This window comes from Saccopteryx bilineata, chromosome 5 (assembly GCF_036850765.1).
Source record: "Saccopteryx bilineata isolate mSacBil1 chromosome 5, mSacBil1_pri_phased_curated, whole genome shotgun sequence".
In the NCBI taxonomy this organism is placed as follows: domain Eukaryota; kingdom Metazoa; phylum Chordata; class Mammalia; order Chiroptera; family Emballonuridae; genus Saccopteryx; species Saccopteryx bilineata.
The window spans coordinates 237,761,649-237,779,012 of NC_089494.1; the positions used below are offsets into that span (position 1 = coordinate 237,761,649).

At 39.1% G+C, this 17,364-nt stretch overlaps 1 protein-coding gene across 7 annotated transcripts in view; it reads right to left on the reverse strand.

The window, feature by feature from the left end:
* Positions 1-5,870: 5,870 nt before the first annotated feature.
* KLHL5 (kelch like family member 5) overlaps positions 5,871-17,364 on the reverse strand; it is a 91,022-nt gene continuing 79,528 nt past the window's right edge. For all 7 annotated transcript variants that reach the window (XM_066279207.1, XM_066279204.1, XM_066279202.1 and 4 more), the window contains one exon: positions 5,871-15,175. In XM_066279207.1, the coding sequence (XP_066135304.1) occupies positions 15,119-15,175 (57 nt within the window). In that variant the 3' untranslated portion in view covers positions 5,871-15,118. The remainder of the gene's footprint in view (positions 15,176-17,364) is intronic.

Here is a 17,364-nt window from a genome sequence, read left to right on the forward strand (position 1 = left end):
TGAATGCCTATCCCTAAGCTTGGGGGGAAATGATCCCTGATCCAGGAATGTGACATACATATCTTTACATTTATTTTCTTTTTAAATTTCTTTATAAAGAAATTTTGTGATTTTCAGTGTGGATATCTTTCCCTTATTTTGTTAATTTTTTTTCTTATGTATTTTGTTTTTTTATGCTATTATACATGGAATTTTAAAAAATTTTTGCTTTTGGATTGTTAATTTCTAGTGTAGAGAACTGGACTTGATTTTTGTACATTGATTTGGTACACTACAAACTTGTTCAACTCATTGACTTGTAATAATAGTTTTTAGTGGATTCTTTGAAATTTTCTATTCAAGTTTACAATATCTGCAAATAGAGCTAGTTTTACTTATTCCTTTCCAATCTGTATGGTCTTTATTTCCTTTTCTTGGCTAGAGTGGACATCCTTTTAGAAATGCTAGAATCTATTGATATGTTTTACCCATTGTTATCTTTTTTATTGTATTATAAAATTGTGCTGTTAATCTTTTTAAAAAACTTTTTTAGTGAGAGTAGGGGAGATACAAAGACTCTCGCATGTGCCCCAACCGGGATTCACCTGCAAGGCCACTAGGGGGCGATGTTCTGTCCATCTGGGGTCATTGCTCCATTGCCCAGCAACCAAGGAGCTATTTTAGCATCTGAGGAGTGCTCAGTGCCAACTTGCTTGAACCAATTAAGCCATGGCTGAGGGAGAGGAAGAGAGAAAAAGAGAGAGAAAGGGAAGGGGTGGAGGAGCAGATGGTCGCTTCTCCTGTGTGCCCTGACTGGGAATCGAACCAAGGACTTCACATGCTGGGCTGAGCTCTACTGCTGAGCCAACTGGCCTGGGCCTAATCTTTTTTGTTTAACGTTCACTTTTACCTCAAGTTTGATGAAAATTATGTCAATGGTCAATTTAATGTATTTACTGAGAAAATTTTCAGACTTGGAAATATAATTTTTCTCAATAGCCTAGTAAATAAACAAAGCTGGCAGGTAATGTCCGTTTCACATTTAACAATTAAATATGAGTATGAGTTTTAAGCACCACCTTTGGATTTTTCAAATGATTTTATTTTTGTGTATTGCCTCATAATATGTTTATATATTTAAATGCTTTTCTGTTGTAAAATATTACTCTTAAAAACTGAATGGTGTAACAGTAAGTAAATTAAACTTTGCCATAAACTCCTAGTTTAAACCCAGTTCATTGCATTTACTAGTTCTTTGACCTTGGGCCAATCCCCTCCTCTGAATCTGTGTGCCGCGTCTAAAATGGGAATAACAATACCTAGCTAATTTGATCTGAGGGAAATTATTTAAAAAGAATGAAAACAAAATCCCATTATCAACATATCTTATTTTTTGGATATTTCTTTCCAGTTGTTGGCCCTATGTACACCAATTGTACTATGTATTTATAAGTATGGTATATGTGTATATGTTTAACACATTTATTTAGGTCAAATAATAAATATAACACACATACTAGGTTGCTCAGTCCTGAGCAATAGAAAAGCAACACTACTTATAAAATGTTTTTTAGTTTTCACATACCAAGTAAGTCCACTCCTTCTTCTTCAACTCCCTTCTGCTTCTTTTGGGCTAATCATTTAGACCATTGGTTCTCTAACTTTAGTATGTTTCTGATATGGTTAGTGTGTATTAGAATTACCTGGAAGACCTGGTGAAACAGATTGCCAGCCTCATCCCGAGTCTCTGGTTTAGTAGTTCTGGGGCATCTGGAGAACTTGCATTTCTCACACGTTCCCAGGCAATGCTGATCATACACTTGGAGACCATGTGTGGATTACACTTGGAGGCCGCTGATCTAGATAATTGTTTCCTAAATCCCCTTTGCTTTTGCCACGTGTTATACTAAAAACAGCCTGCATTTTTTATGTTGATTAAATTTACAAAGCAACAAGTCTTATCCTAGATATGCCTCCTAGATATGCCTTCTGAAAGTCACTTTTCAATTTATTATTTTAAAGCTTTCATTAGTAGTTAATATTACTTAATATAAATCAGAGATCCTAATTTATCCCTAATTTTTTGAAAATTATTCTTGTTTTTCTCATTTGGCTGACAGAATAGGTAGGATTTCAGTAGGTGAATTAGAGAGAAGAACAGATTTTATAGGTAACTAGCTGTACCTGGCCATGCGTTGCTGTGGCTCAGTCTGATTAAATGGAAAAGAAAGAGAAAGCGCACATTTCTAATATGTTTAATTTCACAATGCTTGTGGGTATACAATATATTTTGTTGTTCCATTGTCTGTGCAGATATAGAGATTGTCTGGTTTGCCGAGTCTAGAACACGCAACATATAATTGTCCATGTGAGAAGCAATCCATGTGTAGATCTAAACCGCACAGTTCTAAAGATTGGCCCTGAGCTTTGTTGATGGTGATTGCAAACGCCAATCAAATTGGGAATTGCAATCTCTTACATTGAAATGGCATATCCGTTGGAATCATAGGAATGGGAAGAATGAGGACATCTTTACCTTTGAAAGGTCCTGTCAAGATTGTTGCTTCTACGACATTGCTCATTAATTTTTTACAGCACACAGACCCATGTTTTACCATGAAATCCATCAGCGATTTCAGCTTCTGTCTGAAAACACGTGCTGTGATGTCATGCCTATCCACCTATCCATGGCCAGGAAGTAAGAGCTGCTGTATATCGTCCCAACCTGGATTGCATGTGAATGTAATGAATCGGTCTGGATGCCTTTAGTGACAAACATATGCGACTGCTTTTTTTTTTTTTTTTTACAGGGATAGAGAGAGAGTCAGAGAGAGGAATAGATAGGGACAGACAGAAAGGAATGGAGAGAGATTAGAAGCATCAATAATCAGTTTTTCGTTGCAACACCTTAGTTGTTCATTGATTGCTTTCTCATATGCGCCTTGACCTTCAGCAGACCGAGTAACTACTTGCTTGAATCAGTGACCTTAGGTCCAAGCTGGTGAGCTTTTTGCTCAAGCCAGATGAGCCCGCGCTCAAGCTGGCGACGTCGGGGTCTCGAAACTGGGTCCTCGGCATCCCAGTCCGATGCTCTATCCACTGCGCCACTGCCTGGTCATGAGCATACTCCTGCATATGACGTGGACTGCCCGTATATGAAGATGACAAAATCGTTAGTCTTCCAACGTTAGTTGTATTATCATCATTTACAACTGCATCTCGCAAATGAACGTATTTTTCAGAAAGAAGCTTGGTCTGATTCAAACGGATGAATATCAAACATTCTGTTTTGATTTTTGCATACATATCTATGATGTACTGGTGAAACAATTGGCATTTCAAAATGTGATTGTCTTCATTTTCTTGAATCATTAATCGGTATGAATAATAGTTCATTGTGCTGCATTTCATATTTGTTTCTTCACCACTGACTAGATTTATCATCTTTTTTTTTTTTTAATATTTCCAGTTTTTTCAAGCAGCAATTGATCCTGTGCTTTCACCAGTTTTTTTTTTTATTATTATTTATTTACTCATTTTAGAGAGGAGAGGGAGAGACAGAGAGAGAGAGAGAGAATGGGGGAGGAGCTGGAAGCATCAACTCCCATATGTGCCTTGACCAGACAAGTGCAGGGTTTCGAACCGGCAACCTCAGCATTTCCAGGTCGACGCTTCATCCACCGCGCCACCACAGGTCAGGCTAGATTTATCATCTTAATGTAGAAGTGATATCCATCGGCACCATCCCCAAAAATGATTGGATATTTCAGGGCATTGTAGCATCGATGAGTTTCTGCAAGTTTTGTCAACTGATTGTTTCTCCGATGAAGAACAATATCTCTAGGTTGGAATTGATCTCCAACTATAACAATGTCAACTTCATCTATAGTTGGAGCATTGAATCTCCGCACATGTTCTCCAGCAGCCATTTTGTCAGCATGAATAACAATCTTGTGTGTATTAGATGGCATCATGTCAATTGCTGTTTTGAACAAACACACTAAATTGTTTTTTTCGTGAAGAAGCTCTTGCAGTTGGGAAAAGATGGACCTTTTTATGCCGGTAGAAATTCCATATTCAATTCATCATTGCCATCACCAAGGAAATACATTTGTAGGAATTTATGTTAACCATCTGGGAACAGAAGCAGGGAGCTGGCTTTCTGATAAATTTGTCCTTTCACTTTGAAAGTTGGCATGAATGAGCTGTTACGATTTCTGTGCATCGTATGGAAGCATGAGTTCTATTTCCCGATGTTACATAGGAAATGCTTTGATTTGGCGGTATCTCCGGCAAGCAAAGTGTTTTTTTTTTTTTTTCAAGCAAAGGTTTGTTTTTTTTTTAATAATTTTTTTTTTTCATTTTTCTGAAGCTGGAAACAGGGAGAGACAGTCAGACAGACTCCCACATGCGCCCGACCGGGATCCACCCGGCACGCCCACCAGGGGCGACGCTCTGCCCACCAGGGGGCGATGCTCTGCCCATCCTGGGCGTCGCCATGTTGCGACCAGAGCCACTCTAGCGCCTGAGGCAGAGGCCACAGAGCCATCCCCAGCGCCCAGGCCATCTTTGCTCCAATGGAGCCTTGGCTGCGGGAGGGGAAGAGAGAGACAGAGAGGAAAGCGCCGCGGAGGGGTGGAGAAGCAAATGGGCGCTTCTCCTGTGTGCCCTGGCTGGGAATCGAACCCGGGTCCTCCGCACGCTAGGCCGACGCTCTACCGCTGAGCCAACCAGCCAGGGCTTCAAGCAAAGTTTTTAATGGCTCTGGTGATTCTCCAAGTTGAGGGAGTTTAATTTTTCAGGTGGCGCAACACATTCCTTTCATTTCTCCACTAAATTTCAGAGCCTTGCAATAAGGACACACTTCAGTCATAGTGCCGATGAGAACATGCCAGCTCAAACTATAATCATCAGCTGGGTTGTACCGGAATGCAAGGTGGTTGCAATCACGTGATTGCTGAGCACGGAGTCCTGTTTGATGCTGATCAGCTGTTTCTCATTGACGTCTTTCAGCCAATCTCAGCCTGTTGCATTCATTCTGTTGAGAAAGAAGCAGATCTGAAGCTGCAGAACGTGATCACCATGCTCGCAACCATGCATCCTCAAGTCTGGCTGCATGTAGATGGATCATAAATTGGAAACATTGAAATGGAATCATAAAATATTTAGTATAGCGTGTGTTGCTTTTATGTCCAACAAATGGCACTATTTTTTTAAAAGCATGTTTTACCTGTCACAGGTGTGGCATCTATATCTATAAAATGGTAGGTATATAAAAAAAGAGCCCTTATTCAAATGCAACATTGTATCAAAATTTCAAAGCAATCGGTGAAGAACTTTTGGAGATTTAAGATTTTGAACAAATGAACATTTACATTTTTATTTACATAGATGAAGTAGAGTGGAAGTTATAGACAAGTTGATTTGAACCCAGAAATAACCACTTAATAAGTTAGATAATGTTCTTAATTTTCTCAGCTTCACTTAAAATTTTTTTTATTGATTGATTTTTGGGGGGGAGAGAAAAAGCATTAATTTGTTGTTCCACTTAGTTGTGTATTCATTGGTTGCTTCTTGTATGTGCCCCAACCAGGGATTGAACCTGCAACATTGGTATGTTAGGATGGTATTCTAACCAACTGAGCTACCCAGCTAGGGCACTTTTTTTTTTTATAAATAAATTTTTATTTTAATGGGGTGACATCAATAAATCAGGGTACATACATTCAAAGAAAACATTTCCAGGTTATCTTGTCATTTAGTTCTGTTGCATACCCATCACCCAAAGAGAGATCGTCCTCTGCCACCCTCCATCCAGTTCTCTCTGTACCCCTCCCCTCCCCCTCTCCCTCCTTTACTCCCCCCACCCCCCGTAACCACCACACTCCTGTCCATGCCTCTTAGTCTCGCTTTTATGTCCCACCAATGTATGGAATCCTGCAGTTCCTGTTTTTTTCTGATTCGCTTATTTCACCCCGCACAATGCTACCAAGACTCCACCATTCCGCTGTAAGTGATCCGATGTCATCATTTCTCCTGGCTGAATAGTATACCATGGTGTATATGTGCCCCATCTACATCATCCAGTCCTCTATATTTTTTTTTACAGTGATTAAAAGCCTTTAAACAAACTCTTGGCCAATACAGCAAGAATCCATAAAAGAGTAGTGTCCTTAACATGTTCACCAAGTCCAAGTTGGCCCCATCATGATGCCAAATCCCTGAAAAATGCAACCCAACCACAGTTCAATCTGTTAGGGGCTGTCACAGGGAGCAGGAGTCCAGGAAAGTTCCCCACAGGAAAAGTCCGCATGGCACCGGAATTGTTGTCACCATTCTATACTTTGCAGCTCATGTCCAAGTCCCAATGACCGCTGCTTCTAGCTGGTAATGATTCAGGTAGACTGGAAAAAGCCATTTGCAGCATGCGTGGATATGGAGCTTCTGTTCTCCTCTGCCTGGAGAGTTGAGACCAGGTTGCTTTTCCCTGGAGCTCTGTGACTGTGGCATGGTAACGAGAACCTTGGGATACACTAAGTTGGGTGGCAAAGGTGAATTCCTAATACAAGTTGGCAAAAGGAGGAAAGAGAGCTCTAAATTAGGAGTAGGTCCCAGCCTGAAATATGAGTGGGGCATTGAGGTAGGAGGGATAAAGGAAACACTATATATTAAGCAAAGCAGCAGAAAATAGGACTATCAACACCCACAACAGAGATCTTTGAGTGAAGAATAAAAAACCTGACTATTCAGGCAAAACATAGTTAAGTGGCCCTTGTGCAAATGGGATCAGTTTACCTGCTTCTTGGAAGAAATACCCTGGGCTCGTCCACAGTGTCGTAGATGGGGCCAACGGCCCTGGGCACCTTCAGCCTTCAGTGGCAAACCCCAGCTTTCTGGGCAAGGTTAGGTCATAGGTGGCTGGGGCAGGGCTGGAAGAGACTGAACCCTCCCTTAGAGGAGCGAGGGGGAAGCCCACCTTCCAGTGTTCCTGTTTCCTCACAGCAGAGGCGTGTAAGCCTGGCAGGCTTTAGCTCAATGACCTTCCTTTCCACTATTGAAGCACACTTTTCTTTTTTTTAATTGAAATATATTTGACATATAACATGGTGTAGATGCACAACCTGTTAATTTTGTACGTGTATATATTTTAATGATTGCCATTGTATAATAATTATCAGCTTCACTTTTCTTATCTATAATAAAGCTTGAAAATTAATGAAAATATTTTTATTTGTGGTATTCTTCTGGAAATATTTGTATTTTTGGAAATGCCTGTGTCCTTATCCAAATACAAAATCATTGGAGAGTTAGTCAAGTTATCCAACTTGTGAAAATGGGTAATTATAGAGTGAAGTTTTTTTTTAAGCTATATGTCTTCAAATTGCTTAAGTATAAATATCTGTAGTTATGGCAATCTTCAGAAACCTATAGTCTATTTGAAAAAGTATGGCATTAGGTAAAAGCATTTTTTGGGTTAGAATCTGCTATAAAAACTGGTAAGGATTGCATGACACTTGTCAAAAGGATACTGAAAAAAATAACAACAAATAATACAACTTGCTGTAATATCAGAAAAATATTTTTCCAGAGAGAGTTTCCAAGGTGAAGAGGACGAGAGATCGCATAGGACTGGGGATGAAAAATAGTGACCTTTAATAATAAAAACTGATGAAAAAACTAGAAAACTTAGGTAGAATTCAGGTTTTATTTATTTATTTATTTTAATTTAATTTTTATTTTTGTATTTTTCTGAAGCTAGAAACGGGGAGAGACAGTCAGACAGACTCCCGCATGCCCCCGACCGGGATCCACCCGGCACGCCCACCAGGGGGCAATGCTCTGCCCCTCCGGGGCATCGCTCAGAGCCCTCCGGGCCTCTGCCCTCAGAGCCACTCTAGCGCCTGGGGCAGAGGCCGAGGAGCCATCCCCAGCGCCTGGGCCATCTTTGCTCCAATGGAGCCTCGCTGCGGGAGGGAAATAGAGAGACAGAGAGGGAGGAGAGGGGGAGGGGTAGAGAAGCAGATGGGCGCTTCTCCTGTGTGCCCTGGCTGGGAATCGAACCCGGGACTTCTGCACACCAGGCCGACGCTCTACCACTGAGCCAACCGGCCAGGGCCAGAATTCAGGTTTTAAAAGCAATACCTATAGAGAACCTCTTATTGCACACTACATTTTTAGTAAATGCCAGTATTTGATCATCTTATACTTTTATCTCCAAACTGTCAGGCTTCCAGACTTTAAAGTGGCGGCCATTTGAGGAAATAAATAATTCACTAGCAATATTATATAGAAGGATATTATATAGAAGGATAATAAGCATAACAACAATTAGGGAGAGATAGTGTATTCAAAAATAACATCTGATTAGGGGATTCTAAATTGAAGATTTTTCCCTTTGGTTTTTTAAACTAATATCAGTAATTAAATATATTAATGCCATTTAAAGATTACTAATTACTGCCTCACTCGTGGTGGTGCAGTGGATAGAGTGACCTGGGATACTGGGGTCCCAGGTTCGAAACCATGAGGTTTTTGGCTTGAGCTTGGGATAATCAACATAATCCCAAGGTCTCTGGCTTGAGCCCAAGGTTGCTGGCTTTGGCAAGTGGTCACTGGCTCAGCTTGAGCCTTCTGGTCAGACACATATGAGATGCAATAAATGAATTGAAGTGACACAATTACGAATTGATGCTTCTTATTTCTCTCCTTTCCCCCCCCCTCTCTCACACCCACACACACACACACAGATTATTAATTAGTATTAAATATTAACTTTAAGCTTAAAATAAAATTGGATATTCAACATTAAGCCAATTATTTTTGGCACATCTGTGCCAGGCATAATTCTAGTAGATATATGGCTATAAATCAAATGGGCAGAGAATTAAGAAATTAATTTTGTTGTGGTCCATTACAATGTAATGATTTCAATTCTCAAGAGTAAAACTTGCATTACTTCCCTTGAGTTTATATAGTAGTTCTTAATTCTGGCTGCTATTAGAATTACTTGGGGGTCACCTGGGATAGCTCAGGCTCAATCCAGATTTATTTAAATGATTTCTAGAGATAGAGCCTTCCTTCTTTTTTCTCTTTCCTTTCCTCCCTCCCTCCCTCCTTCTATTCCTTTTATTTCAAATTCTGTGGTTACACAGCCAGAGTAGAGACCAATCAATTTATTCTGGATATACCAAATCCAAGGAAGTGAGTGGAAAGTTTGTTTTGTTTCTGAAAGCAAACAGCTGCTTTACTTAAAACAAAAATCTAGGCACAGGAATGTGAAATGACTGTTGCTTTGGAAACTAGTTTGGCAGTTCCTCAAAAAGTTAAACATAGAATTACCAAGTGACCCAGCCATTCCACTCTTAGGTATATACCCCAAAGAATTGAAATGGGTATGAAAAGACTCGTACATGTATGCTTATAACAGCACTATTCACACTAGCCAAAAGAAAACCTAATGTCCATGAATGGACAAACCAGTTGTGGTAAGGACACAATAGGGAATACAGTATTATTCATTGCCGGAAGAGAAAGTAGACCATTTTGTTAATATATTTTAGCTGTAAGTGGTCCATATGGTGACTTAAGGTCAGAAGAGAGGGGATGGAGTGTGGAGGCCTGCCTGCAGATTGCATCTCTGACAGTTATGACCACCTGGAGCTCTTCCATATTATTTTGGAGTTATGCACAGGTAGAAGAGATAACTGTCTTCCTTAATTTGAATATAACATAAATTAGCTTCCTCTGCATGTATGTGATGCTGCCGTCAGCCTCCTCACTTCCTGGACACCTCTGGCTTTTCCACATGATGTTCCTATCAACCCTTTCCTAATTTCATTACTGCTCCCCAACACCGATATGTGAACAAAGAGACCTCATGAATTCTTTTCTCCGTTTCAGAATCTGTAATATTGTAAACCTGTATTCCAATAACTCTGAGGTGACTTATCTCAAAAAGCAAGTTTATTTCATATTTTTAGTCAACCAATAATTAGTGAGAGCCTTTAACTGTGAAGATATAACAGTGAGTAAAATGTTAAGTCCTTCAGGGAATACAAAAATATACCCCAGTATGTGTCCTTAAGGAACGAACATTTTTTGACTGTCTTTGTTTTATGATCACTTATTGTCTAAGATTTTAGTCTCCCTACTGTTTTGCTTGATGCCTTATTGATCAGAAAGATTCTGAGATAAATGAATTTTCAGTGGGATTAACTCACTCTCCCAGTCCTGTGCAGCTTTGCTCCTGAGTTTCTGATATAGAATCAGACAGATAAGTAGGTCAGCTTTTGCCAGATTTACTACCTAGCATTTTCTTTCCCTGAAGCTCTCACATAGCAGCTATTGTCATGGACATAGAGACAGTTCTCTGAAAGACAGCCTCTCTCTAACCTCCTCATCCCAACTTCTACTAAGCAAGGACCTCTTTCTTTCCACAGAATTCACTTCATTTGTCTCTTTGGAACTGCTCAGTTTATCTTGTAGAGTTATGAAGATGCATAACCTTAAAGAAATAAAACTGAAAGCAACAGATGAACAAAACAAGCAAACAAAAACTTATAAAGAAAACAGCATGGTAGTCACCAGAGCTTAAAAAGGGGTCAAGGGGGTAGAGAAGGGCAAAGGGGGTCAAATACATGGTGACAGATTTGACATTAGGTGGTGGCCACACAATTCAGTATACAGATGTATTACAGAATTGTGCACTTGAAACCAATATAATTTTACTAAGCAATGTCGCCCCAATAAATTTAATTTTAAAAGAAAATGAGTATACAAATATTGATTCTCCTTAATTTCAAGTAGAATGTTTATACTATCTCAAAATGTAACAATAGACTTTTGATGAGTAGGATTCATTCAGAGAAATATAAACAATCTGACTAGTTTTGAGACATAGTGTTGTCATGATAACTTTAATACCTTAAGCATGCCATCACTTACAGCAGGGGTCCCCAAACTTTTTACACAGGGGGCCAGTTCACTGTCCCTCAGACCATTGGAGGGCCGGACTATAAAAAAAACTATGAACAAATCCCTGTGCACACTGCACATATCTTATTTTAAAGTAAAAAAACAAAACAGGAACAAATACAGTATTTAAAATAAAGAACAAGTAAATTTAAATCAACAAACTGACCAGTATTTCAATGGGAACTATGGGCCTGCTTTTGGCTAATGAGATGGTCAATGTCCAGTTCCATATTTGTCACTGCTAGCCGTAACAAGTGATATGATGCACTTCCGGAGCCGTGACACATGTGTCTTGCGTCACTGGAAGTAGTACTGTACGTGAGCGACGCTGCGCTTTGCAGCGCCACCACATACAGTACTCCAGGATACATCCTGTGCTCCTCTCATTAACCACCAATGAAAGAGGTGCCCCTTCCAGAAGTGTGGCAGGGGCCGGATAAATGGCCTCAGGGGACCGCATGTAGCCTGCTGGCCGTAGTTTGGGGACCCCTGACTTATAGCATAACCAAATGGTCATCAAGCCATTGTTTGCCTTCCCAACTTAGTTTTGTTTGTTTTTTAATTTAGTTAGAGGAGGGGAGGCAGAGACAGACTCCCACATGCACCTCGACAGGGATCCACCCAGCAAGCCTACTATGGGGTGATGCTCTGGCCATCTGGATCGTTACTCCGTTGCAACCATATTTTAGCACCTGATGTGGAGGCCATGGAGCCATCCTCAGCACCCAGAGCCAACTCACTCCAATCAAGCCATGGCTGCAGGAGGGGAGGAGATGACAGAGAGCAAGAGAGAGTGAGAGCAAGAGTGAGAGCGAGAGAGAGAGAGAAAGAAAGAGAGAGAGAGAGAGAGAGAAGCAAGAGGGGGGTGGTGGTGAAGCAGATGGATGCTTCTCCTGTGTGCTCTGACTGGAAATTGAACCTAGGAAATCCACACACCAGGCTGATGCTCTACCTCTGAGCCAACCGACCACGGCTCAATTTATAGTGCTTTTAAGGCACAAACACCATATAAGTAACATTCACTTTCTAATATAAAGCTATTTTAAAGTACCTCAATTAAATATAATTATTATCCCCAAAGAAATGTCATCAAATGAAAACAATTTCAACCTGGACAAAGACTGAGGGCACTGAATATGGCTGGTTCTTAAGCTTCCCTGGCTTTACTTTCTAGATGCACATCAGTAGCTCGAAGGAAAGAATTACCCAGGGCTGGGGAAACCAAGGGGCAGTCAAGGCTAGTCATGATACTAATTCTCGCATCAATCAATACTGCATTTCTTTAAGAGAGTCACAGGTGTCGCAGTTGCTCAGGACCAGGACATGTAACACTTTCTTAGGCCTTACAAGGAAGGGTCTGAGGGGGCAGTTGGTGCATTCATATGAAGACAAAGGTATTTGAGATCCAGAAGGAAGAGCTTTATTTTCATGTTACTGTCCTAGTTTCTTTCAGTTTCTTCTTTTGTTGTTGCTCCCTTCATTCTATTACATTGTTTTTTGTAGTTTGAACTATCCCGGTACTCCTGAAATAAATTTTAGTTTGTCATGGTGTATAATCTGTTCTTTTTCTGGTCTTGGTATTACGGTAATGTTGGCCTAATGGAATGAATTAAGAAGTGTTATCTTCTCCTCTTATTTTTTTTTTTGGCGGGTAGGGGGAAGAGTTTAAGAAGAATTGGTATCAATTCTTCAAATGAATTCAGTGGTGAACCCATTTGGTTCTGTACTTTCTTTGTTGGGAGATTTTTGATTATTGATTCAATCTCTTTAATTATTATACACAGATCTGCTTAGATTTTTTATTTTTTGAGTCAGTTTTGATAGTTTGTTTCTAGGAATCTGTCTATTTCATGTGGAGTATCAAAACTGTTGGCAATAAAGCTTATTTTTGATGAATAAATTTGTTTATGGTTCAGTCATCCGAAATACAATGCAATTTATCTAACATTTATAAAAGTTAAAATATGTCATGCATTCTTACATTTACTTTTCTAAAGCAAAATATATATAAAATTCCATAAGCTATCTAAGCAAAATTTCCTCTAATACCAAGGAACCAAAATTTTCTGATAGGAGTGTGACTGGTATAAATTTTACTTCTAAAAAGCATAAACTTCATTTGTCTTTTGACTAAAATGAATGATTCCCCACATAAAATGGAATCTCTTTTTCTACCCAGAAGCAAGAACGACACAAATGTGGACTCCTGAGCCAGCGGCCTGCATTAGAGCCCTGCTCTGCCACTACTTGCTGTATATGACCTTGGAGTTAACCTCTCTGCCCCAGTTTCCTCCTTTGTAAAAAGAATAATAAAACCTACCTCATAAGGTTGTTATGAGGATTAAATACAATCATGTTTGTGCAAGCTCTTAGTTCCTAGTTCATAATGAGCATTCAATAATTATTGGCAAATACTGTTTCTCATAAGGTGGTTGCCAGTTGGGGTTAAAATAAAAAGCAGCTAGACATCTCAATAAAGAGACTAATACTAAAGTCAAGGCAGCAATGTTGGATGATGGACACAAGGAAGAGCCCTATTTTCCTCTAGATTTGTAAGACCCTAGACTCGGGGAAGAAGGAATGTTTGGCAATGTTCTGTCACTAGAAAAGAAATGGTCCTCTTCACTAGTGTCTAGGACAGCCAGTCCTGTTGACAATAACACTGCTTCCGAGAGGCCCTCTAGTGGGACAGAAAATCAAAGGAACTGTTCTTTTAGTGAATCCCATAAAAGAAAGGAAGGTCCTCAGAGAGGGGAATCAGTCCCTTCACTTTAACATGAGTCTGGCTCCACTGTGGGCAGAGGAACCAGAGTGGATGATGAGTGTTCAGAGCAATGATCACAAGTACTTGTACAAGTACTTCCCCTCAAATCACAGGTCTCAGCCTGCACCAGAAGGGGCGAGGTGCTACCTTGATATAAAACAAAAACAAAAACATATTAACCACAATATTGTATTTTAAAAGATGAGCATTTGGATTATACTCACTTTATATTAAGATATAAATTAATGACTTATACCTAAAAGGATTTATCATAAAATGTTACTGCCCAGTGCATTTTTGCAAACAATAAACAATCCACTGAGAGTATTACCATTCACAAATGTAATTAGAGTTTACAAATGTACAAAACTTTGGGTAATAAACACTTTAAACTTATCTTTTGAATATTCAATTAGCCCATTCCCCCTAAACTGATTACAAAGAAGCACAAAGGGTTACTAACTGTGGCAAAACAGAAGAAACAAGGCAGAGGAGGCGAATACACACTGGAGAATATAAGAATACCCCTACCAGTGTTGTTAACATCCAAAGACAAAATCAAAACATCTTTTATAAAAGAAAACAAATTCATATAATTAAATACTTGTTAGGTGAAAGAACATTACAGGAGGATATATAACATTTATTTTCTCTATATAAATTTGCATATCTTAACTTTAATAGAAAACATCATGTTTCAATTCCAATTTGAGAATATCATAACACATACTTGGTGAATCTAGATGTAATAGAATAAATATTTAAATAAATCCCAACAATCATATCAAGTTTTTATTTGGTCATTATGGTTTTAACTCTTAAATGTTTTTCTTTATTCACTGGACTAACCCAATTTTAGAAATATAACCCACAACCAAAGCACATATAGTACAATTATTTCTGAAAAAACTAAATAGCATAATCTTTAGTATATCATTACAAGAGTGGTTGTGGTTACACAAACAAGCAAAGAAATGAATAAAAATTACGGCAATTCATGTATGATAAAGTTACAAAGGAAAATGTTACAAGTTTTATCTGGTGCATTTGCACTGTAATAAAAGAAATCTGGACAATGTGAGGAAGATGTGCTTGATTATGATGAAATGAAATCCCAGTTAACTCTGGGCTGTGTTTAGGAGCAGTGTGTCTGTTCTCATATTCTATATGAGGAATGTATATATATAATCTTCCTGTTGTAGTTTTGATTTACTAAGAAATGGAAGCATACAATTCTGGTTTATTCTCCCTTGTTTTAAAATCTTCACTTTAAGGTCAGGCACTTTGTGCCCAGGAATGTGGCATTGCAAATATATTTAAGATGTAACAGTTTACTATAGGATAAATATACTAAATTCATAAAAGAAAAAGATATCTTCATTTAGAAACTAAAGCAGTAAATCATAATTTTACAGTCACAACGCAAGCCCCAGCTCTTCCTAGGCACAGCGGAGCAACCTAAAAAGAAACAAGAAAACATATGTGTTGGTTTGTAGGTACAACTGTTGATACTACTTGACCAGTTAGTGAAACGCTGAAATAGTCCATACTTCTTGGCAAAAAGCTGCTGCCCCAGAACTCCTGCTGGCCTGGTCCCTTCCACCAAACCCCCTTTTAATGTCAAACTTTCATAGACACCCCACATCACAGGGGTACATCACATGATTAGGTATTACTCATCTTTCTTTAAAGGTAATTTTTTTCTTTTTTATTAATTGAGACATAATTGACATAGAACATTATATTAGTTGCAGGTGTACAATATAATAATTCAATAGTTATATAATATTGTGAAAAAGGTGTTTTAAAAAAATAGTTCAGGAATTGTCCTACATGAAGCAAAATGAAAATGAGGTACTCTATGGATGTGAGGAAATGCTGAATTCTTTTTCTTTTTCTTTTCTTTTCTTTTTTTTTTTGTATTTTTCCGAAGCTGGAAACGGGGAGGCAGTCAGACAGACTCCCGCATGCGCCCGACTGGGATCCACCCGGCACGCCCACCATGTGGCGATGCTCTGCCCATCTTGGGGATCCGAGCCATTCTAGCACTTGAGGCAGAGGCCACAGAGCCATCCTCAGCGCCCAGGCAAACTTTGCTCCAGTGGAGCCTTGGCTGCAGGAGGGGAAGAGAGGGACAGAGAGGAAGGAGAGGGGGAGGGGTGGAGAAGCAGATGGGCGCTTCTCCTGTGTGCCCGGGCCGGGAATCGAACCCAGGACTCCTGCACACCAGGCCAATGCTCTACCACTGAGCCAACCAGTCAGGGCCGAAATGCTGAATTCTTAAGAGCAACTTTGTGACCAGTGTGGAGAAAATATCAAGTCTCATTGAGAGAGGCCCTGTAAGAGAAGTGTTACCTCAGACAGAGGACACAACACACACTGTGTGTCTGGCATCTGCTTACTCCAGAGGGCACAGTAACTGCCCACTTACTGACTGCTTTCTCTATGCATGGCTGAAAAGTCCAAACCCATTCTACTGCTTATTAGCAGAGTAAATAAATAAAAGATACCATCCATTTAACTCCCTAGTAGTGGAAACAAACTTGACGAATAAACTCTCCGACAGAAGTGTGGGGTGCTGGTGAAGGACTAGAAACTTATGGATAAGGAATAGCTCTTCAATCTTTCTACTACTGTCTTTCACTTATTGTCCTCTTTTTTTAAAAACTTGTTTACTTATTTTTAGAGGGGGAGGGAAGAGAGAGACAGATAGAAACATTAATTTGTTTCTTAATGTGCCTTGACTGAGGATTGAACCCATAACCTTTGCGTATCAGGACGACACTCTAACCAATCAAGCAATCCAACTAGGGCTTGTCCTTTCTTTCTTTTCTTTTCTCTTTTTTTAATGTGTCCTAGACACTAGGCAATTAATAGTGAAAATAAAAGTGTGAAAAGAATAGTTTTCAAAGGACTACTTTGAGCATAGTAGGAATTTGTGTATTTGACCTAAGAGAAATAAAACGGTGTTTGGAAAAGAGTAACATATAAAGTAGTACTAAAAAAGTTTGCTTTGTATCAATGAACACAACAGACTTCAATTGTAAGAATTTTTCAATTATTCTCCATCTGAATCAGTTGTTTTGATCACAGTTATATCTCCATGAACAAATAATTTATTTTAAAACCATATCTACTTATAATATTCTAGGAGTGACCTCTAAGTCATTTAAATCAAAGTATCTGTTTGTAATTAGCAGCTTTTCTCAAACCAAGACACTAAGCGTTACACTGTGAATAGTACATGTCATGACACATAGGTTGGTATTATGCTAAGCGAAATGAGTTAGGTAGAGAAAAGACAACTATTATATGATTTCACTTGTATGTGGAATCTAAAAATAAAACAAAATAAGCAAACAAACAAAACAAGACATATAAACAGAGACCAAAAAGATGGTTGGTTACCAGTATGGAGGGGGTGAGGAGATGGATGAAAAAGAAAAGAGGAATAATGAATAATATTGTGATAAATCTGCACAGTGACAGAGTACTAGAATTAGGGGGGTGATCACATTGTAAGGTATAAAAATGTTGAATCACTATACTGTATGTGTACACCTGAAACTAACAGGACCAAAATAAGACTGTAAACCAACTATGCTTAAATAAAAAAATTTAAAAACCCCCAAATATGTGGAATAATG